Source organism: Bacillus rossius (assembly GCF_032445375.1).
Source record: "Bacillus rossius redtenbacheri isolate Brsri chromosome 4 unlocalized genomic scaffold, Brsri_v3 Brsri_v3_scf4_1, whole genome shotgun sequence".
NCBI classification, from domain to species: domain Eukaryota; kingdom Metazoa; phylum Arthropoda; class Insecta; order Phasmatodea; family Bacillidae; genus Bacillus; species Bacillus rossius.
The window spans coordinates 18,539,493-18,565,843 of NW_026962010.1; the positions used below are offsets into that span (position 1 = coordinate 18,539,493).

At 37.3% G+C, this 26,351-nt stretch overlaps 1 protein-coding gene across 1 annotated transcript in view; it reads left to right on the forward strand.

Moving 5' to 3' along the window:
• LOC134541508 (membrane metallo-endopeptidase-like 1) overlaps positions 1–26,351 on the forward strand; it is an 88,919-nt gene that overhangs the window by 29,147 nt on the left and 33,421 nt on the right. Inside the window, exons 8-15 of the mRNA XM_063385008.1 lie at positions 42–134; positions 1,160–1,284; positions 4,793–5,123; positions 10,626–10,732; positions 10,826–10,890; positions 14,649–14,765; positions 15,813–15,946; positions 20,544–20,672. Of these exons, the coding sequence (XP_063241078.1) occupies positions 42–134; positions 1,160–1,284; positions 4,793–5,123; positions 10,626–10,732; positions 10,826–10,890; positions 14,649–14,765; positions 15,813–15,946; positions 20,544–20,672 (1,101 nt within the window). The remainder of the gene's footprint in view (positions 1–41; positions 135–1,159; positions 1,285–4,792; positions 5,124–10,625; positions 10,733–10,825; positions 10,891–14,648; positions 14,766–15,812; positions 15,947–20,543; positions 20,673–26,351) is intronic.

The window sequence follows — 26,351 nt, forward strand, 5'->3', positions numbered from 1 at the left end:
AGGGCATATTAGTATAATCACTCTACTTTAATAATTTTCAGTACACACCTTTGGAAGACTATCTTCGTTGGACCTATGTAACGAAGAAATACGAGGTGATGACCGTGGAGAATTTGCAACTTCATTTTACCATGGTAAGTATTCTTACATATTATTTTTTATTCTGGTTGTTTGTTTTGTTGCAATTCCCATAAAATTCTTGACGCAGAAGCAAACAAGTAATCCACCAGGAATAACTTACTGGTTCATATCGCGAAAATGATGGTTGCAGTTATAATTCCTGTTGAATTTAATACTGTAAAAAGCTACGTTAACATTGGTTCCTGCTATTGGCTGCGTATCAACTTGTAGTCTTTATTTTATGGTGTAAAATATATGATTTTTTTCTACATAATGCTGCGTTTACAGTTTCTTGCTTCGAAAGTATGATAGATCATTATTTAACAGTACGCAGAAACACACACAACTAAGCACCGTTAATAAAGTTACTGTCTTCACACTAAAAGACAACGCGTCTTGCAAACTACGCCACGGAGACATATGTAATATTAACATTCAAACTGCCGCACTGTTATTAAAACTATCCGTCAGAAACGCATCAATGGGCTGGGAAGGAAATGTAAACTACACGAATAAAATGTTTTTATTGAATCGAACTTCGCCATCCCAATCAGCTACTGAGCTACTCTAAGTTTCAAATCATGGGTACATCCGTGTCAACACGATTAAGTGGAGACACTCACCCGAATTAAAAATAAACCATCATAAATGCAAGTTCAATGCAATCATATTTAATACAGTGTAAGCCTAACAGATTTTAGTCCTAAAGAAACCAACCAAACCTAACAAAAACCTACCAAAATCAACTGAAAAGAAAACAGTAGTGCAGTATAAAAGCCATGAAAGCAGAGTCCTCTGTATGAAACCACAGAGATCAACATAAAGCTGCAGAAAATCACTACGCCAACCAAAATAAAACAGTCATATCGGTGCCACTGGTACATTGAAACGAAAAATATGCTGTATAAAAAATCCAATATTAGTTTTTGTGCGATGCTTGATCAAACAAAGACAAACAGACAACACACTTCTGATGCTGTTTAGTCTAGGCGTACTTAAATAACAAATAGCTGACGGTGTTGCATGGCCTTATTTGCAGGTTAACTGGGTGTCGTTGCTATCGAAACTGTTGAATGAGTCTGTGGACAGCGCGACAGAAGTATACGTGTACTCCAAGTCGTACCTGGAACATTTGTTTCATTATCTCTCTGAGATCGACGCAAGGTAAGGAAACCTTTACTATAAGCACAATATATTTTTAACACGTGTAATTTAAATTGTCTCACATACACCTAGAAATATAAGTAAGTATAATCTGTTAGAAATAATATCAGAATTATGTTGATTGTAATGTATCTGTGACACAGTCATACTTTATGTACGAGAGCCATTTACAAATATTAAGATATAAGTGACACGAATTCCTAGTCATTGCGTTAACTAAAGCAAACTGACAAACTTACACAATCAAAACCGGTAGAATGCGGTAGTTTAAATGTGATTTTTTTTGTACATTCTGGCCTCAATACGATTTAAATAAAGCAGATCCTTTTCGATTGATGAATGTTTGAATCTTCTCTGTTGGCAGTAATATTATTTATTATTTATTTCCAAACGAAAATTCGCTCGTTGGATCCATTCCTGCCTAAGTTTCTGTGTATATAAATTTGCGACCCTCTTAACTTTGTCCTCACATGACGAAATTTAATAAAAAAAAATTTTTTTTAGTTTAAGCTTTAATGAGTTTTGCCAAAACTGTTTGACAGCTAGGGAACGTTCAATAAGCCTTAAATTAAATAGGATGCGAAGTTCGTAAAAATAATCATCAACCCAAAACAATTCAAGGTAGACTTTCAACAACAAAAATGTTAAGAAAGTTGTATTTTAACCATATATTCTAATTTTTTAATACCGAAATTTTTTTCCCCCTGGAATTGAATTAAAATAATTGTTAGTAATATTTCCAATACTTTTCAATACAAAATTTTCTAAAGTAATTTGAACCAGTCGAATTATTTCATTGCTACTTTCATTTTTAATTGTGATGAAATTTGAAAGTGAATTTCCAATAGTTTTATATATATGAATTTTGATTGCCGCATGCCATGATGAAATTTACAATTGCCTATTGATTGGATTTAAACTTTAAAACACTATCGTATACACACAACTTTCTTATTTTGGGAACACATTTTTTCACAGTAATCAAGTATATTGCGTAAAATGTGAGTTCAAAAAGAAATACAAGATTTTACGCTGTTTTACAATTGAAGTAGTATGTGAATGGGGCTCCAGCGCCTGGAGTCAGAGTCAAGTTCCTGGTGCTGGTCCGCCATCTTGGATTAAGACGTCAAGGTGGCCATCTTGGATGGTTTTGACCATGACCTTTACCTTGACCTTCACCTCGGCCACCAATTTGTTTTCCGCCATCTTGAATGTCACTAGCTTGAAATCGAGCACCCAATCAATAACGTTGCACTTTTCGTTATGGACAACATCTTGGATGTGCATGACGTAATCGTGGCCTTTTTCGTTACGGTCTTTAATTTAGATTCTAGAAAGTTGCAATTACCGTTATGGCCGCTATATTGGATCTGACATCACAGTCACTTTTTTAGCTTCTGAAATCATCTTGCCATCATTTGCTGGAGGCCAGAAGCCACTATCTTAGATACCACCATCTTTTTTTTTCAGTTCTGCTAGAGGCCACCATATTATATTACTACATCTTTGTTTCTAGTGTTTCTTCCTAGAGAGCACTAGCATCGTTCTGTCTCATGCACATAAGGCCGATTACCTACCAATGCTATCGACATATTAAAATAATTTTTTTATGCAAAATACACAGCTGTGATTTGAACTATGACAGCTCGGACCTCTGGGTTATATAACATACACCTTTAACCACACGGCCATCAAGACAAATACCAGACCGAGAAAAAATAAGTTATACAAACAGTAACCACATATTCAGACTTGCAAATTTTTTATTTGAAGGAATAAGAAATATCATCACTTGTTCGAGAAAGAACCGCCATATTTATTTTTTTCAATATATGCTACCATGAGAGCTAGGTAACAAAAATTACCTACTAGAGAGTTCTGCCGCCAAATTGTTTTCAGTAATCGATACCAGAAGCGCCAGTGTCATGTAGTACGTGCAATGTTGACAGAGAGCTCTGTCGCCATATAAGTTTTATTTTCAATCGCTAGAGTGTAGGAATCATGTTTGTCAGGGCGGCCGCCATCTTGATATTTGACAGCCATGGCTTTGAAAATAAATTACCTTAATAACCTAAAATTCCTGTTCCCAAAATACTTAGAGAAAAAATTCAACTTAAAGATTTTAGTTAAGTCATTTTAAGCATTAACCTCAATTAAATAGTTTACATAATGGTAATTTTAGAAAATATAGTGTAAATAAATAAGCATATCCTTTTCTGCGATACCTCTTACAGACTGAGATGCTACACTGGTATTTTATTTGCGATAGTTAATAAATACGAATTAAATTTTCTATGATAAATTTTCAGTATTTCCATAAAATGATGTTCCAGTTATAAATTTTAATGGTATAAACTGTAAGCGTTGTAGAGAGTTGGTTCAAGGTCACAATTAAAGAGTAACTCAAACAGATCTAGGTAAGTGCATGCGCGAGTACTGCTTTGTTGTTTCCTCGCTTGCAGCGCCAAGATGTCGGCCAACGGCGACTTCTGAGCGTTAAGCGTTTTGTGTTCTGCAGTTTGCTAAAGAGTGGAGCCCCTCCTTATTAGAATCTCTTTGCACGGGAGTGGGGTTGAACGTCGAAGTCCCTGACCGCTGGATTGGTCGTAATGGTCGAGACTACAGAGCTATTTTTTTGCTGGCTCTCCACGTTCACCTGACATAACTCCATGCGATATTTTTTTCCCCCTTTCGGTCTTTATAAAAGATCCTGTCTACGTTCCGCCACTACCTAATATGCTTTGCCAGAGTTGATACATAGCTTTGAAGAGGCTATTGCTTCCCTTAAACCGGACGTGTTAACCAAGGTGGATGTGTGCCGTATAACTAGAGACCGGAAAAATTCGCGAAATCATTTCGCGATAGGCTAAAATACAAATATTTATACCTCAGTGCTGCCTCTGCTATTGGCTCACAACTCACCTGGATGACTCTGGGCCAATTAGAAACACCCGGCCAAAGCTGTATCGAATCACAGGCTGCTACGTTGGGACGTCTCAAAACACAGCAGCCAATGAGTGGGTGGCATTTGACCGAGTGTACGCAGAACTATGGAGTTCATCCTGCAGGTCATAGAACCCACGAATTTTTCCGGTCCCTACGTATAACTATAGGTGCACATATTAAACATTTGTAAAATATACTAATTAGTAGAGACCTGCAAAATTCGCGGATTCATTGACCTCTAGGATAGACTCCACAGTCCTTTAAATACTCGCGGAAATGACACCTGTTCATTGGCTACTGACGCGTGAGACGTCTCAAATAGGCTCTCCGTAATTCGGAACTTTCTTGGTTTAGTGTTTCCCACTGGCTCACAGTTCCCCCGGATAAAATGTGGGCCAATCGCAGAAGCGGTATACGAAGGTATAGTTGTTTTGATGCTAGCCTATCGCGAAATGAATCCGCGAATTTGGCATGTCTCTACTAATTAGTTTAGGTTCAACCAGATGTATGAATGGTTGTAGATGTTCTAGAGTAAAGTGGAGCGTGGTTTGCTGCGCGGCAGAGCGCTGCAGGACTCCCTGCTGCTGCTGCTCGCCCAGGAGGTGGCGGGAGACCCGGGAGACACGGGAGACACGGGAGACCGGGGCGACCACTGCCTGGCGGCCGCCAGGGACCTGCTGCCCGACGTGGCCGCCTCCTTGTACCTGCGGTCCTTCCCGGAGGACACGGCGGCGCGCGTGCGGCGGGCACTCGACCAGGCCAGGCGGGCCCTGGGGGTCCTGGGGCGGCTGGACGGGCGCTCCCTCCCGGGCGAGCTGGGGTCACTCCGCCTGGACGCCTCGGGGGGCAGGGACGTGCTGCGCCAGGACCTCCTGCGGCGCAGGATGCAGGGCGTACGTGTCACATCTGCCACATCTACCACATCTACCACATATACCACATATACCACATATACCACATCTACCACATATACCACATCTACCATATCTACCACATATACCACATCTACCACATATACCGCATCTACCACATATACCACATCTGCCACATATACCACATCTGCCACATCTACCACATCTACCACATCTACCACATCTACCACATCTACCACAACTGCCACATATACCACATCTACCACATATACCACATATACCATATCTACCACATATACCACATCTACCACATATACCACATCTACCACATCTGCCACATCTGCCACATATACCACATCTACCACATCTGCCACATCTACCACATCTACCACATCTACTACATATACCACATATGCCACATATACCACATATACCACATATACCATATCTACCACATATACCACAACTGCCACATCTACCACATCAACCACATCTACCACATCTACCACATCTACCACAACTGCCACATATACCACATCTACCACATATACCACATCTACCACATCTACCACATCTACCACATATACCACATCTACCACAACTGCCACATATACCACATCTACCACATATACCATATCTACCACATATACCACATCTACCACATATACCGCATCTACCACATCTGCCACATATACCACATATACCACATCTGCCACATCTACCACATCTACCACATCTACCACATCTACCACATCTACCACAACTGCCACATATACCACATCTACCACATATACCACATATACCATATCTACCACATCTACCACATCTACCACAACTGCCACATCTACCACATCTACCACATCTACCACATCTACCACATCTACCACATCTACCACAACTGCCACATCTACCACATCTACCACATATACCACATCTACCACAACTGCCACATATACCACATCTACCACATATACCACATATACCATATCTACCACATATACCACATATACCACATATACCATATCTACCACATATACCACATCTACCACATATACCGCATCTACCACATATACCACATCTGCCACATATACCACATCTGCCACATCTACCACATCTACCACATCTACCACATCTACCACATCTACCACAACTGCCACATATACCACATCTACCACATATACCACATATACCATATCTACCACATATACCACATCTACCACATATACCACATCTACCACATCTGCCACATCTGCCACATATACCACATCTACCACATCTGCCACATCTACCACATCTACCACATCTACTACATATACCACATATGCCACATATACCACATCTACCACATATACCACATATACCATATCTACCACATATACCACATCTACCACAACTGCCACATCTACCACATCTACTACATATCTACCACAACTGCCACATATACCACATCTACCACATATACCACATATACCACATCTACCACAACTGCCACATATACCACATCTACCACATATACCACATCTACCACATCTACCACATCTACCACATATACCACATCTACCACAACTGCCACATATACCACATCTACCACATATACCACATATACCATATCTACCACATATACCACATCTACCACATATACCGCATCTACCACATCTGCCACATATACCACATATACCACATCTGCCACATCTACCACATCTACCACATCTACCACATCTACCACAACTGCCACATATACCACATCTACCACATATACCACATATACCATATCTACCACATCTACCACATCTACCACAACTGCCACATCTACCACATCTACCACATCTACCACATCTACCACAACTGCCACATCTACCACATCTACCACATATACCACATCTACCACAACTGCCACATATACCACATCTACCACATATACCACATATACCATATCTACCACATATACCACATATACCACATATACCATATCTACCACATATACCACATCTACCACATATACCGCATCTACCACATATACCACATCTGCCACATATACCACATCTGCCACATCTACCACATCTACCACATCTACCACATCTACCACATCTACCACAACTGCCACATATACCACATCTACCACATATACCACATATACCATATCTACCACATATACCACATCTACCACATATACCACATCTACCACATCTGCCACATCTGCCACATATACCACATCTACCACATCTGCCACATCTACCACATCTACCACATCTACTACATATACCACATATGCCACATATACCACATCTACCACATATACCACATATACCATATCTACCACATATACCACATCTACCACAACTGCCACATCTACCACATCTACTACATATCTACCACAACTGCCACATATACCACATCTACCACATATACCACATCTACCACATCTACCACATCTACCACATCTACCACAACTGCCACATATACCACATCTACCACATATACCACATATACCATATCTACCACATTTACCACATCTACCACATATACCGCATCTACCACATCTGCCACATATACCACATCTGCCACATCTACCACATCTACCACATCTACCACATCTACCACAACTGCCACATATACCACATCTACCACATCTACCACATCTGCCACATCTACCACATCTACCACATCTACTACATATACCACATATGCCACATATACCACATCTACCACATATACCACATATACCATATCTACCACATATACCACATCTACCACAACTGCCACATCTACCACATCTACCACATCTACCACATCTACCACAACTGCCACATATACCACATCTACCACATATACCACATCTACCACATCTACCACATCTACCACATATACCACATCTACCACAACTACCACATATACCACATCTACCACATATACCACATATACCATATCTACCACATATACCACATCTACCACATATACCGCATCTACCACATCTGCCACATATACCACATCTGCCACATCTACCACATCTACCACATCTACCACATCTACCACATCTACCACATCTGCCACATCTGCCACATATACCACATCTGCCACATCTACCACATCTGCCACATCTACCACATCTGCCATATCTACCACATCTACCACATATACCGCATCTACCACATCTACCACATCTACCACATCTGCCACATCTGCCACATCTGCCACATATACCACATCTGCCACATCTACCACATCTGCCACATCTACCACATATACCATATCTACCACATATACCACATATACCACATATACCACATCTGCTACATCTGCCACATCTACCACATCTACCACATCTGCCACATATACCACATCTGCCACATCTGCCACATATACCACATCTGCCACATCTGCCACATATACCACATCTGCCGCATCTGCCACATATACCACATCTGCCACATCTGCCACATATACCACATCTACCACATCTGCCACATCTACCACATCTACCACATCTACTACATATACCACATATGCCACATCTACCACATCTACCATATCACGCCACATCTACCACATGTACCACATCTACCACATATACCACATCTGCCTTCGACCTCGGCGACGTGTCTCCTCGTGTTCAGAATATCTACATTCAGAATACCAACCTCGGAATTCTTTTAAAATAATTGCAAGTGAAATAAGCACACGCAAATCGAGTATTCAACTGCATTTATTGAAGTGAATCACACGTAGTTTCCGCACCTGCCGCTAGAATTCGCTTCCGAGGAAACTACGTCGACTATAAAATCATTCCATTATTTGCAGACTAAAATTTTTTTAACTACACATATTGAAACGGCTCAGATGAAAGCGAAAAATAGTTGGGAAAAAAATACTAAATCCCGGTTTTTCAACCTTGTTTTCGACAACAATTTTTTTATTAAAATTCAATAAAAACCTAATTCTAGGTATAATGTTTCCTTTCGGCTTTTTGAACTTTGGTTCGCTCCATCCGCCACAAATGGTCTCCCTTCCATTCACGAAATTACTCTTACCAAATGCTGTTAAACCGAGAGCTCAGATGTTACAAAAAAAATGTACATAGTTTTACGTCGCTCGGTCATGCACAGAGGTTTAAGACCATGGACACTTCAAGGTTGTGGGTGGTTCCAAACCACTCGTGTTTCGACCTATTGGTTGTAAGCGTGGGCATCGTGGGGCTGTTGTACTCGAACACGCGCCCCCTGACAGGTGATCTGGAACCCAGCCTCCGTCGATACCGTGGTCACTATTATAGGACGAAATACTAAGCGGGGTAGCCCCTCTGGCTCACGGCAACATCCGCCACGTTTCTCACATGCCCAACCACCACGGAGCTTACCTCGCCGGGAATCGAACCCGGGTCGTCTTTCATGTGAGGCAGTATTCTGACCGCTGGACCACCTTGGCCACGGTGTCAGTACTGTCAGTAACACCTGAAACATGTAAGTCCTGTAAATTTACTATCATCATTATATACATTCAGGAGATTATCTCGCCAAAGAACATCATACCCTAGTAACAGTAAGGTGAAACTTCCACTTGTAGCCAGAAAAGTAGAAGTGATTATTCACCAGTCATGCCTGGAAGCAAATATACCTAACTCTGGAGGAACAATAGAAAGCATTTCTTGGAGTGATATCGTCAGACAAACGCGAGGCTGCCTTCCATGCAACCCTTGTTTGCTTGTCTGCTCTGTGGTTCGCTGTCCCCTCCCGCCATCTTTGACAAACGCGCGTGGGTGAACCTAGTTCACACCAGTTCATTCCGAAATCGCGTTCGAGCAAGTTCAGTTTTTTTTTTCTCCTCGGATTTCTCTCTCCCTCTCTCTGTTTACTTAAAATCAACACTCCCTGGATTTTAGTTTAAATACCACTTATAGCATACCTGTACTAGCTGAAGTACACACTCACGTTCATAAGCCACAATGCCCTGCACACTCTTTTCCCTGTGCTCTGAGAAAAGGAGAGAATACTCACGGTGCTTTGACTGTCCATCCGAGCACCGTGTGGTCTGACTCATGACTAACTCCCCTACTCCATACGAGGCCTGGACTACATGGCCCATGCTCTCTCGAAAAGTGGAAACTACCCTTCCAAGTAAAGAGTTCTCGTTTGTCGTAGTTGCTAGGGGTCACGGATGTGATGCGAGGTTATGTTCAGTGGTTCTATTAAAAACTGGTTTTAATTTATAGGCACCAATAGTATGACCAAATAATGTTGTAGCCCACTGCGATATAGGAGTTACAGGCATTTTAAAATAACCACTCAACTTGACTTCTTTGACTAGAAATTACGTAATTAGCAAGGCTGTAATATCATGCCAAGTTAGTTCCTGAAGTCTTGGTAACTTAAGCTTCATGTGCTTTGAATTGTTCATGTGTGCCTAAAACTGTGGAGATTATTCGTTTCATCCGATGTGATAAAAGGGCTAGCCATTGTTATTCTAGACAGCTTCCTTAAGCTTCTAGACAGCCTCTTTATCTGATTATGTGTTTTTTTTTTGTGACAGTATGAAATCAGCAACAATTACCTCACTAACACAATGAACCTCAGAAAGAGGAAAAGGCATCTGCTGTACACGTTATTCAACAAGAATGCCTCAGCAGAGGAACAGATGTGAGTATCTACACTGATAACCCTTTTGCGTGGATTTAAATAAATAATGATCTGGTATTCATCTAAAAATTACTATATTTTGTTTTATTTCAGGTGGACATACTTTGCCAGCCCAATGCAGACACAGGAATTACTACTCTACAACCATCACACAATTGGTATGTCATATTTTGAAGCCATTTTTTGAAGTTGCTTGGGTTATGAGCTCTAGCCGTGACGAAGATAAAAAGGTTCTCATACATTTCGGTCAACATTGCAGTCACCATCTTAAAAGGCAGCAGTCTACCTCTACTCACTTTCCTACATGGTAGAAGACTGTTTGCTTCCCTGAAGATAGTGACATCGGTGAACCCTTTTTTATTCGATGCAGCAAGAACCCATAATCCAGTAATCTCTAGTTTTGTGTCAGTGAGAAATTTTAAAGTAGTAGGTGTTCATGGATGAATAGGGTTCATATCCCTCCTTTAAGAAGTCACTTCTATATGCCGGTTAGCTGGACGAATAGCGATGATAGTCGTACAAATGTAAGGGAAATTCTGGAGACACGGAATACATAGTTAAAATATTTGTAAATGTTACACAAAGGTTTTTGTAATTTACAATTGTTCGTTAAGTTACAAAATTATTTTTGGTAAATTGTGACTTTTGTACAATCACGAAAAAAGTAGTTCTTAGTAGTATTAACAATTTCTTTTTCCTACAGAATTTTTGCTAGCGCGTATACCATGTTCAATGGACTCGGGAAGTTTATTCCATTGCCGATAGATGGCACTTAATTTTAAATACAATCGAGGTAATTGTATTGTAATTAGTTATGCTTGTTGTTGTTTAAAACCAGCGTGTAATGTGTTAGCTTCAATAATTACCAAGTTATGTTTTTTTCTCAGGTTCATGTAAACACAATTTTTCTAGTGTGTATGCACCGAAGAAATGTAAAGTTTTACGGAATATTATTCTCATGTAGATAGATGAACTCCGCCAGTTCCTGGGAGGGCCAAAACATTGCCTGCAGAACTCATTATCGTTAAACAATAATGGTATACTTTTGCACATCTGTCTCGGTGTCTGTCTAACAATTTGTGACGTCACTCTGGAGATACTTTGTTTAGTTGATATAGGGAAATGTACGTTAAACTTCGATTACAAGTTTTTTAAAAGGCGATTATCAACAAATTTTTAAGTTTATGGCATTTTGATTTCCATTAAAGTAAATTAGACGATACATTTGATACCTATAATTAGTTTAAAAACCTGTAACCAATTACCGCACAGAGAGAGAGAGAGAATAAAAGTAAAAATAAAATACATTTTCTAAATAAACATCAACTAACCAAATTATTACTCACTTCAAATAAATGCTCAGGATATCAATAATTATTTGATATTCAATAATGATTAATTAACAATTAGGTATTAGTAGTAGTATATTAAGGACTCCGAATATGTTTCCTGGTTGAGGTGCCTTATGCCGGTGTCCGCCATCTTGTATTCTGACGTCATGGCGGACATCTTGGATGACCTTGACCTTTGAACTTTACCTGACCTGGCTGCCATTTTGGATCCTCCATTTTGTATTCCACCATTTGGTTTTCCGACATTTTGAATGTTAAACCTTTCAGCCATCTATCAAGTACTCCTAACGTTTCACTTTTCGTTACGGACACTATCTTGAAAAACTGTAATTATTATCCTATTTTAATGGGAAAAAATATAAAATATATAAAAATTTAATTAATAATTAATTTTGATAATAACTTTCCGCAAATTTTGGATCGTATGCCCCACTTGCTAACGTTTCACCTTTCGTTACGGTCACCATCTTGAAAATATGTATTTTTTATGCTAAAAAAATAAGAAAAATAAAAAAATTAATTAATTAATTTTTAATAAAAACGTTTAGACATCTTGGACTCTAATAACGTTGCATTTTTAATTACATCTGCCATCTTGAAAATCTGTAATTATTATACGATTTAACGAAAACATTTTAAATTTATAAAAAAATAAATTAATAAAATTTCAAGTAAAACTTTCCACCATCTTGGATTATAGAAACGTCAGCCTTTTTGTTACGGTCGCCCACTTTAAAATTACATAATAGATATCCAATTTTAATGGAAAAAATTTTGAAATTATTAAAAATTCCTTTCATTAAATTTTAATAAAAAAAAGTATTTGCGTCATGGAGTCTTCGGTTCAAAATCGGTGACGGAAATTTAATAAATCCCCCATGGTGGCAGCTGGTAGACTGACCCCCACCACTTTTTTCCAATGCATATATGAACCTAAACACCCCTTACCAATTTTTTTTTTCAGGGCGAGGAACTGTAGCAAAATGAAAGGGTCCCAGGCTAGCGAGCCAGTATTTATAGTATAAAATATGGGCAAGTGGGTAGGGGATGTCTGAGAGAAAAAAAAAATTGGTAAGGGGTTTTTAAGTTCATATATACATAGGAAAAAAAAAGTGGTGGTGTTCAGTCTACCAGCTGCTACCACGGGGGAAGATTATTAAATTGCTATAACCGATTCCGAACTAAAGACTTCAAGACGCAAGTACTTTATTATTAAAATTTATTGAAATAATTTTTTTAATAATTTAAAAAAAATGTTTATTAAAATCGAATATTAATTATAGAATTTTTAAGATGGTGACCGTAACAAAAAGTGCAACGTTTCGAGAATGCAAGCTGGTGGTAAATTTTAGTTAAAGTTTTATTAATTAATTTTTCATATATTTAAAATTTTTAAAATTAAAATTGCATAATGATAACAGTTTTTTAAGATGGCAGATGTAATTAAAAATGAAACTTTATTAGAGTACAAGATGACTGAAAGTTTTTATTAAAATTTTATTAATTACATATTTTATAAATTTTAATATATTTTTTTTAATTTTCTGGCATAAAAATACATATTTTTTAGGATGGCAACCGTAAATAAAAATGTAAAGTTAGGAAGTGGGGCATTCGATCTTAAGATGGTGGAAAGATTTTATTAAAATGTTATTAATTATTTTTATATAAACATTTCCCATTAAAATCAGATGCTAATAAATTTTCAAGATAACTGCCATAAAGAAAAGTGCAACGCTAGGAAATGGATGATAGATGGCTAAAAGTTGTAGAATTAAAAATATCGAATAACAAAATGGCTGATAAACAAAATGATGGATCCAAAATGTATGCCTGAGTGAAGGTCAAGCTCAAAAGTCAAAGGCAGTGTCATCCAATATAGCCGCTGGGACATCACAATCCGAAATGGCGGACACTGGCACTATGCAGGAACCAGTGCTCGCACCATAAAAAAAAACTGTGCTTGTTAATGTTTCTTCAAATAATTCTGATATTGAAACACGCCAAATATCTGGACGAAATGTGGAATTCATAACAGGTAGCGCTATTTATGTGGGAAATGCAGGGACTGTCTCAACAGCGCTCTCTTCAATGCTACTTGAACAAGGAGGAACTCGAGCGCACTGGTAGCAATTATAAAAATCAAAGCACTCAGCTGACTGTATAGGATACCTATATATATTTTCTGGAACGAGCGCATGCGCACAATCTTTTTCTTTTGATCATATATATCTCTAGGGTTTTTTTTTTTTTTTTTTTGGCTTGGGACGAATCATTGCACAAAGAGGAGAACATAAACGAGGCCAAATAGGAATTAGCATATAGTGCTCTCTTTATATCTCTTTGGTGCCAGAAACGTTTCACAAACAACGTTTCACAGAAACTCTGCAATTAAAACTTTGCAATCTGCCTTTAAATTTCACTCTCATCGTGCCCAAAGAAGGTTTCACTTCAAAAATCCGGGTTGCCAACACCGCACAGTTGCCGGATTTCCAAAGAAAATTGGAGCGTCAGTTGAAAGACAGAGCTACCAGTGTTAATGATCCTTGCTCTGTGCGCGGCAGTGGTGTCGTACGCCGCGCTGCCGACGGAGACTGTGGGCGCCATCTTGCCGCAGTACCGCGCGGCGGAGCTGGGGTTCGCTCTGGCCAGGCTGCTGGCCCGCCACTTGGACCACACAGGTGCGTCACTGCGTCACCAAGCCTGCCTGCCTCCACCTGCTGGCTCCTCTTCATGTGTAACATCTTAGCTCTCGGCACCCAGCACGTCATCTGCAACCAACGTTTGTAGCGCGAACCAAAATACACAAATGGAAACTTTATGGTTTTATCTGTTCAATGAATTTTCAAAAAAAAAATAGGCAGTAATTTAATCATATTCTGTGTCGACAATCAGGTCCAAAACTGGAGTTTGGTTTTTTTTTTTCAAGTCTTTTTCGCTTTTACCGGAACCATTTTATTAAATGATTTAAAATTTCGGTCTGCTGGTCGAATGATTCCATAATCGACGTAGCTTCTCCAGCAGAGAATTCTAGCGGCGCATGTAGGAACTACGTGTGATTCGCGCCCAGAAATGTATTTGAAAACGCAATATGTGAATATTTATCACGCTCGGCATTATTTTAAAGAAATCTAGGTTCAATATCGTGACCGAGTTTCGTATTATAAGTGTAATTGCAACATTGCTGGTTACCGAGGTTAGGTTTTACACATCACTGACGAGTACTTGAAAGACTGGCTCACTTTTTTTTTAGTTTAAAAAAAAAACACGCGGGACAAAGAAGTTGGAGTGGCCATGTCACAGATAAACTTAAACTGACATCACATTGATCATCTTTACCGGCCTGTACTTTAAAAGCAAGTAATTCTTGTTTGATCAGTTTTCTTTATTTGTCGTTCCTTGCACAGCTTTGTCTTCAATAAGTTACCAGTTAAATTTAGTTGAAACCCAATATCAATATTTTACTATCGCTTTAGGTTCATATCCATTTAGCAGGTTTACATATTGTGGACCTGAATTTTAACTTTTAAACATAATGATATAACATGATGTGTGATTATTTCAATTGTACATATTTTAGTCAATGGATAAGTAAAATATTTTTAAAATCAATGTCTAAAGTTATTTTTATATTGTTTGATTCCCCAATATAATGTAATAAAATGCTTACATTTAATTCAGCAAACACCAGTCAGTGAGTTAAATCCTACTGTTGTAACCACTTGCAGGACTACATTATGGACCCAATGGCACAAAAGAAGACATTGTTTCTGCTGATATATATCAGACTTATTTGTCTGATGCGAAACGCAGAACCCTAAAGAAGGTTTCGAAATTGGATAAAGGTTTTAGCAAACACAGGGTGAGTATAGCCATATAAAAATTGTATTTAGCAAGAGCATTAACTATCAAATGAGAATTTACTGATGTACTGAATATACAAGTATATAAGAGTGACAGTATACGGGTTTTCGATTAAAAAACTGTCCTCAATGAAATTTTATTTATCTTTGCCTTTGCGAGTAACATCTTAGCAACGCTGTGCAGCACAAATGAATATTTTTCTTAAAGGATGAAATGTTCCTATTCCCATCCATCACTCGTTCAAAGACACTCAAGCCCGGATAAACTCCTAGCTACTTCTGCCTAATCTTCCAATCCAAAAATTAACACAGTACCGCTTTCTCTTTGATTGTGCCATCCCCTTTCCCTATTTAATTCCATATGACTGAAAAAAGATTATAAGGGCCTTAGTCAATGGCATACCCCTGTTCCTGATCCTTCTGTGTTTTATTGAGTTTTGTAATATATCTTTATAAATATATTTTTCTTCTTACCGTGTGTATGTGACTGAACTCCTCCTAAACAGCTGGACCCATTTTGATGAAATTTTTTATGTGTGTTCCAGTGGATTCGAGAATGGTTTAGATTCACAATTCAGTCCACTGGAAAATGTTTATTTAATTAATTTTTTATTTATAAATTGTTGTTGATCTTTGGATAGTTAAGGGTCACTATTCTTAGTAAGCATATGCACCAAAGTTTCAGTGGCCATCATCAGGAGTGTGTTTTGTGTATTTATTTATATGTTGTTAATCTTTGGATGGATTCTATTTTTTTTTTTTTTTGGAATTTTCGCATATCTGTTACTTGCGTCGTAGCTTAGTGTGATTATTTACATTAAATAGAATTGCTTATTGAGCATATTATTATTAAAGTATTATTAAAAATATGCATTGTGCAAATTTGTGAGTATTTGACATGATTTTTCGTGAATTTTAATTTTAATGTATACACGTGCAATCAATAGGTACCAATCAACTTAACCTACAAATTTAAATTGTCAGTTCTCATTTTATTCTACGTTTTAAAGTGTAATAAAAAATATACATTGTGCAAAATATGTAGGTAAGGTGCAGTATTGAAGTGAGTATTTTACACGATTTTTCATTACCTTTAATTTTGTATACACATTCATTCAATAACAATAAACATAACCTACAATTTTAAATTGTCAGTTCTCATTTTATTCTATGCAACTTATGAGGTATTGAACGCCTCTTTGAAAATAAAAATATAAGTTTGTAAAATAAATTATAGCATTATAACATTTATAGTTTAAAGTATATTTAAAATTGAGTTTTAATTTTTTAATTTATAGTTTATTTTAAAAAATATATAATTTTTAGATTTACAACGTTTGAACAGGAAAACATCTGTCGGGTCCGCTTTAAAGTGTGTGTTCAGGTGGATTCAAGAATGATTTAGATTCACAATTCAATCCGATAAATAATGTTTTATAATTAATTAATTAAATTAATGTTGTTGAACTTTGGATGTTTTACATTGGATCCGGTAGGAACCTTTGTGATCGCGTTATCGAATATTCAAAAATATTTTATTTTTATTTCAGTTCGACCCGGCAGATGGTGCTGCGATTAGATTCAGGGAAATTTCATGTTAAGTTTCGAATTTAAAACGTTTGAACAGAACAACGTCGGTTGGGTCCGCTAGTATTCTATAATTTCCTTGTGTATTTTCTTCAAACATTTGTTCTTACTCGCCTTATGTATTTTTATCGAATTGATTTAAGTAGTTCTTTAATGTTTCTCAACCACTGAGACTAACTTATGCAACCGAGAAACAAATTTCCTTTGTTTTTTTAATGAATTACAGAATGGGGAAGATTGAATTAAATCATTATTTTTGACATACGCCATTGCTAGTTTGCAAACTGTATGCCATAAAGAAAACATGAAGAATGAACAAAGAATTATGAATACAAACACACACACACACACAAAACAAGCCAAAATCAGCTGATGTCAAAAGTAAAAAAATATAAAGAGATAGATACATTCCGTGTAAGGAATGAGTCAAAATATTTAACATTTGACTTCGACTGTTTTGGCTAGTTTTTCATGTGTTGGGTATTCATCTTTCTTTGTCCATTATTTGCGTTTTCTATATGATTACAGTGAAAAATGGCAATGGCGTATGTTCAAAACAATAATCAAAATCAATTTCCGTAGGTAATTCCTCGCGGTTAGCAGGAAGATAGCCGCCATGCCCGCAACGACAGCCTACTCCTCGATCCCCTATTAGCATATGTATTACTACAAGGAATTCGACCAGGAATCTTTTTTTAGTGCGTGCTTCTGATGCAAATAAGGGAACGTATTCTTAGATGGGCCTCTCTGTCCAAGATGGCGAGGTACTAAATCCAAGATGGCGGAGGATTGATCACATTACTTAACACTTTTGTGCACATAAAGGAAGATATCCTAGCAGATGGAAAGCCCATCCAAGATGGTGGCCTCTAGCAATAGACACTGGCACTAAAGATGGCCGACAGTGGTGTCATCTGGTAGCAATGCCATGAATTAAAGACGGCCGACTGTGGCACCAACTGGCCGCAATTTCAACAATTAAAGATGGCTGACTGTGGTGCTATCATTCAAATGATTTTATTAATTTAATTTTGGTGCACTCGGGTGCAAACATTTAGAATTAAAGATGGTCGACTGTGGCACCCTCTGGTAGCAACACTGTCGCATCTGGTTAAGGATGCAATAGGAGAAGGCTTGAGATTTGCGAGGAAAACTAAAAAAAGTCTTATGTGAAGCACGTATTTATTACAAAAAAAACTTTCAATTAACAAACATAAGCACTTGGTAACATTTTTAGTGAAGACTGGACACAGTCGTTCAACAGTTATTCCACTCCCCTGGCGGAAATACTGAAAACAGAATAAAACCAATAATCAATAACATAATATTTACACGATTATGTATATTTTATTTTAAAACTTTAATTACTTCGACCTCTGTCCAAATAAACTCACTGATTTATCTCACTAAAGGATTTTTAAATTATTTCTATTAGCTTTACTTTCCAATATGTTACAACATATTTAAAGTTAAACAACTCACACAGCCTAATATAAATATTATTGTAATGGCGAAACGCCTACAATCAAAATAGAACTGGCTGTGCCCACCAAGCAAATTCTTATTTCGTACAAATGTTTTATACAGCTTTTAAACAGAAATCCTGTTTAACCATAACTTCTCAAGACAATCATCACTATTTCAGGAATATTACTTTTACTTTTTACTTTGTCTAATCCAAGTCTCAACTGGTGACTGACGATTATAAACCCCTGCGAGTGATCGGGTTTGAACTTGTAACTCTACTCGCCTCGTCACTCGGGCTCCACACCAGGACTCCCAGGATGGGCTGCCGAAGTGTTGGCGAAGTCTTTTTCCCGGCAACGGACCTTGAAACGGATCGGACTGCGTGCGTGAGGCCGACTCCAACAGGCTTCAGGGTGACTGGTACTTCGTGCTGTTGATGTCTCCTGCTAACACTTGGTATTATTATGTTAGAGTAACGTCTCTGAAGTGCCCAAGGAGCGGTGTAGAAATCCCTGTGTAATGTTTGGGTGTTTCCTTAGAGGTTATTAGTTTGATGTTGTTTGAATCGTCTAAGTCCCGTTGTATATTCTGCCTTTTGTCAACGCTGCCTCACTACTAGTTTAACTCTTCGTGACGACGTTTTACTTATTCTCGGTGGGTTGAGCGGACTCGCCCAGTCACTCGCTATTTCCCACTCGCGCAGCGAGTGCGTCAGACACATAGTCTTCAGTCGCCATTTTAAACCTTGGAGGGGATATTCCCATCTCCCAAGGAATACAAGACCAATGTACAGCTTTTACAGAAAACTCGTCAAGCGAGTTCCTACTCGCTCTCGACGAGTTTCTTAGCGAGTTTTACCTTTGCCTTATTCTGCGGCGGGGTAGGGGCCCCTTTGCGTGATGGCATCGCCTAGTCGTCCTGCCACCCGCTTGTCTTGTATGTGGTGCAGGTGTCCCGCACTATAGGATAAATCGTTCGGGGTGAAAAATCACACCGTAACAACACCATGAATTAAAGATGGCTAACAGTGGTGCTATCTGTAAACTAATTTTTTAGTTATTCTTAATGTTATATACATGTGAAATAAAATTAGGTCAGGTGAACAAAAATACACTTGAAACAACTAAAGACGCCTTTCTTATCCACAACTTTCCTACCAATCTGCAAACAACAATATTGTTTAACAAATTTTGTTCAAAAAAATCATGATAACCTCCCATCATTGGTAAAACAAACTAAGCAAGTAGACTAACTCTACATATGTATTTTGACTTTTGTTTGTAAATTGTATGACTCTTCACATCGTGTAAATAAAAGAAAACAAACATAAAATGTATTTTTCAAGTACATAACTTTGACGGAACGATTGTTGGCGACTTAACTGCATGCACATCCACAGTCTATGTATATGTACTCCTTTCCTTCAGACCTTCTTCGAGTGAGAGTTGCTTCCTAAATGTTCCGTGGAATTTATTTTTCAACTTGTCCGCCCAAATAAGTACTTTATACTTTGATAGCTTAGAGTTCGCTTATTGTTTACAGAGGAGTCGGTTGCTTCTGGCAAACGACTTCGCCACCGACGAAATCGCTCTCGACGTGGCACTCAAGATGTTCAAGAGTGACGAGAAGAACAGGAAAGAGCTTCAGCTGTTCTTCTTAGCCATGGCTCAGGTAAAGAAGCTGAATTAAATCACATCTGGCTTCGGTGGTTTGCACAGTTTTAAAATGACACACCTCATGGAATGAGACAATTATACATTAAATTTGTATGTATACAGGTCAGATGCTAGAGTCCAGGGTGAGTTTTAAATCCGCCATTTTGTACCTATTTTGTTAATATACAGTGATACCTGGGGGCGCGCGGAAGACTGCCATATCGGAAATCTACCATAATGCCTTTATTCCGCCTGGCCTCTTCGAATAAGGCGGAAGAGTACCATAACGGAAATCTGCCATAAGTTAAAAGGAAAAATCAACTCAACAGATCGCGCACTAATAGAAACAAATGTTTCCAAAATGGGTTATAGGAAGCAGCACTGTATACTTACAGCCGCGATCTGTAAAAATAAAAATATGGTACTTTTCCTCCTGTTTTGATGTGGGAGGTGGGGCGACGGAAGACTGCCATACTGGAAGACTACAATAATCGAAGAATTCCGTCTGGGGACGACGGAAAACTACCATAAGTTAAAACTCGACCATACAGTCCTAATACTCGAACGACATGAGTAAATTATGTCTATTATCTTAAAAAGAATTTGAATAAATAAGCAGCATGCAAAGTCTTGCAATTCTAGTTAACGTTTTAACTCCAGGTCACTAGTTGAAATTAAATGCAATCTAGTGTCCGAAAATCACAATTCCCTGACAACCGACGGTTAAGTAAGTAAAAAATTGCATTATATATATATATATATATATATATATATATATATATATAAATTTTCCGCCTATGTACTGACTCATCAAGATATCTCTGGAACCATAAGGCCTAGACTTGAAATTTGATAGGAATATTCCTTTCGCCAAGTAGAGGTCAGCTAAGAACGGATTTTACGAAATTCCACCCGCAAGGGGGGTTGCGGGGTCGTTAATTAAAAAAAATCCACATTTTCAAACTATAGCTATTATAGGTACAAAACTTGCCCAGAATATTATTTTTGGCATACTAAAATTTACCAAGAACGAATTTTATGAAATTCCACCCACAAAGGGCCGTGCGGGGGCGTTCAAAAATAAAAAATTTAAACTTTTAATCTATGTATAGCTCCTACAGATATTTAATTTGTCATCTTGAGTTCAACTGAGAACGAATTTTACGAAATTCCATCCACGAAGGGGATTGTGGGGGCGTTATAAAGAAAGTAAAAAAAAAATTTATATTAATTACAGTTCGGGCTATAATGAATAATACAATTAATATGTAGGATTCTATACGGGTTCAATTTAGATTGCTGATGTTGACAGAAATATTCTTTTGTTATAGAAATTGAATTAGTGTTGTAACAAAACATAACCACAATTCTTTGTTTGTCAATAAACTCATCAGCATTTGATTTCAATCAGCGTCTTTAGTATTTGAAAAAAATGAAAAAGATTTTAGCTAACCAAGTATTAATTTTTATAATTGTCACTACATTATAAATTAAAAGTTATATCTTATCTAATATTTTTTCCTTACTCATAGCTTTTCGTTGCTGAGAATACAACAATTGAACTTGGAGTTCAGTTTTCGCACGTAGATGACGATGACATTTATTTTCTCTCCTTTTCAATTCTCGATTCTCGATTTATTATGTTCTTTGACTATTATTTAACCTCTGAATTTGCAAATCTCCAGTTCGAAAGATTACAATCAGAAGAAAAAGAATAAATTTTACCAATTAATTAGAATTAATTTAATAAATTGTATTTCATTTAATTTATAGGGGTCATAATGTATTGTCTCCATTTATTATTAATTGCTCTAAATACAATTATTTATCAAATATTGGCCAAATTTTTTAATTAGTTGATTTATATTTGGTTATTTTATTTAACATGAAATTTTATTTTTATTTAAATTAGTTAATTTTTAATGTGTAAATATATTAATTTTTATTTCAGTTATTAAATTGAAATAGGTTATTTATTTGTAAATAATTCATATACAATTTTATTGTAATTTGTATTATATCACTTGATTATGTTAATAAAATTGAAGCTATCTTAAAAAAACAAGTGACATTAATTTTGATACTTTTTTTATGGTGTCAAAATAAAAATATAACCAGACAGTTGTCAGGATAAATATTTTCAAAAAAACTGATCAGATTGATTTAATTAAATCAAGTAGACCTGATTTAAGTGAGCTGAATTAAGTGAGATTAATTATTAATCTATAATTGTTCTTATAATTTTCTTCGTTTTGGTGATTTTTTTTATTTGAGTAGAATGTTAGTTAATGTGTAGTTCATGCTAATTTAGTTAATTGATACTCAATTCAGAAGTGATTTTATTGATATTTAAAGTGAATTAAATCAAACTTGGTGAACTCAATCAATAAGACGTTATTCTTCATATTCTTGAAGTTTTGGTGGGTTATTATGTAATTGGTTTTTCCGTTTAAACGTATATAATTCTAACAGGTATACTCTACTATATTCCCCATGTAATTTATCAACATAATTTTAAATATTTCAACTTATTAAGTAATAACTGAAATTTTAATTACATCTCCATTTAATAGTAATTACTAGATTCTTAGTTAAATTTAAAAACATCCGTTCATTATTTTCTAAAGTTTATTAAACATTTTTTTTAATTTTATTGTTAAGTTATTAATAATTAATACATTTAATGAAATTTTATTTATGGTTATAATGATAATTTAATTATTTAAACTTTTTTTTCAATTAAATTTTATTACAATACTTACCCACTTTAATTTCCTATCCATTTCATTTAATACTGATTCACAGCGAAGCGTGGACGGGTTTAGCTAGTTTATATCATATGTTTAAAATGCCACGACAGCTATCACCATCAGGTGTACAGTCATCTATACTATTGATGTGGTAATTCAATTGAGTTTATTTTATGTGATGTCTACCAAAAGTACAATAAAATAAACTTAAGCGTTAATGATTTCTCAAAAAAAAAAAAATTTTTACGTGACTACATCATTAATAATACCCACATTATGTTTCTGATGGGCTGTTGGGGTTCACTTTTCGTAGGCTGACTTCACTACTACCTCACTTCTTAAGGGCTGTGGTGTTGTGTTTGTCATGTTGGTGATGTTACAGGGTATTGTGATTCCGGCATTATGAAGAAGAGTATTTTAACATATAAATGTACAGAAAAAAAACATGCAATCAAGAATATATAGAAACAATCACAGCATTTCCAACCAGTGAACTGCGAATACGGAATATTTGTTATCAGTTACTTGAGGACGATTTACGTTTGCTGTTTAATTTTTACTGATTAAGTAGTTGTGAAATTATACCTGTATTATAACTGCCTCAATGACTAAGAAATAATTTAGAAATGCTGTAATGAGCTGGTTAAGTGAAAATATTTCAGAATATTTTTTTATGAAAGCCTTGAAATCATTTTTATGTACCTATGTTTACCAGGGGAATAGTCTATTTCCGACATAATTTTTCTTCTTATTCTGAAATTATTGGCTGTCCGTAAACAGATTAATAAACAGCAAAACACAACGCCACAGTAGAGCGACAATGTCAAATGAATTAACCATGACCTACAGTAAGGAAAGATCCTACCAGTTTTCTATAAAAAAAATCGGTGTGGCTGTATCGAGACTCACGGCTGTTGGTTTCAAGTGAAACTTCTATGTTAGCGAGTCACTTTTAGTGTAATGGTTTACAATAAAAAACAATAAAAACGGAAATTGACTACGTACTAAAAATTTTAATTCAAAATAGACACTAAATGGTAGCTTACTATTAATTTCAATTATTATTCGACGAAAATTCTGTTTAACATTGCCCTGTGATATGATAAATGAGACACCAAAGGCATAATATCAAAATTAATGTTTTTTTGGTGAACGTACAATCTGCATTGCCCAGTTTTGTCAGTTCTCTATACACAATCACACGAATCTCCGCGCTATCACATCTGAGTCGTGAGCTACACTGAACAGAAATTTTTTCCGAACCTAAATTAAAACTAAGTGTATCTGGGAGGTCTAGGTAAGAAAGACTTAAGTGCGTCTCAGGCCGAAGCCTATATAGTTAGAAAAATGTTAAAGCAAGATGATACACACCTTTTCGTCAGACTTTTTCTGGTTCCCATATGTTTCGCTGTGATTTTTTAGAAGTTTCACGTCAAAATGATATGACAATTACCAGTCGGGATTTGAACCTATGTACTCTGGAATACGAATATAGTGTCTTACGACTCGGTCCATAAACTTCGATAGTGTATCTTTTTTCATCATCAGATTGCCTTGTAGTGATTCCTTATGCTACAGGAGTAGGTATATAAAGTATGTATGAGTGCACCGGAGGACGGAGGGGGATCCGGGGATCCGATCCAGCCACCTTAAGGCTTCGCTTCATCAGCCATGTTGGATTATGTCACTTCCTTCGACCATGCACACACGAAAAAGTGTCCCGTTACGTTCATCAGCCATGTACGCACGAAAAAATGTCCCGTTACAGTAGTTGGAAAAGGGGGGTTCAAGCACAGGCGGAGGATTGAGGATCCGGCGGCCATCTTGGATGACGTCATCTAATCCGTATGCTAACCCATGCCAATCTATGCCAATCCGTATGCCAATCTATGCCAATTCGTATGCCAATCTATGTCAATTCGTATGCCTATCTATGCTAATCCATATGTTAATCCATGCTAATCCATCCGCCATTTTGTATTTCTAGAAATTTCCACCAACTTCGAATCGTGACGTCACCGTTGCACTTTTCGTCACGGCCGCCATCTTGGATTCGAATTTTTTTTTTTCGAACTTTGAAATTCGATGTAATCATCAGCCGCCATCTTGTTTCGTCTGCTGGTGGCCGCCATCCTGTTTTCGTCTGCTGGTGGCCGCCATCTTGTTTTCGTCTGCTGGTGGCAGCCATCTTGTGACGTCATATAGTTCTGTTGGTCGCCACCAGATAGCAGCAGGGATTATTTTATTTTAACTAAAATATTTTCAGTGCCGAGGCTGGGATTCGATCCATGGGACGTGATAACGTCCAGGATGTCGTGGTTACGAGGCGGACACCTTGACCACTAGACCACGAGACCAATTGGGATATGGTGGAATAAAATAATCTATATATGCTACGTACTGACGGCAAGTTTATGATAAATGGGGGAGGAGGGTGTTTTTGCCTTCCTTAATGCATACCTAAGGCGCCACATTTGAAATTAAAATTATTATACAGCCGCCATCTTTAATTCCAGCACAGACTACCAGATGGCGCTAAATTCAAAAAATTAGTTGCCAGAGGTGCCACCATCTTGGTTCTCAAGTTGGCTGGTAGATGTCGCTAGTATCGCACACCAAATTCAAAAATTAGTTGCCAGAGGCGCCGCCATCTTGGTTCTCAAGTTGGCTGGTAGATGTCGCTAGTATCGCGCGCCAAATTCAAAAATTAGTTGTCAGAGGCGCCGCCATCTTGGTTCTCAAGTTGGTTGGTAGATGGCACCACCGTCGCCATATTTTAGTTAATATAATCGATACCAGATGACGCCACCGTCGCCATCTTTAGTTCCTAGTGTTGCTACCAGAGTGTGCCACCGTCGCCATCTTTAATTCTTAAAGTTACCGCCGGATGGCGCCAAGTGTAATGAACGCACAGCTACACGAGCAATTTCAACAGTTCTTTCATC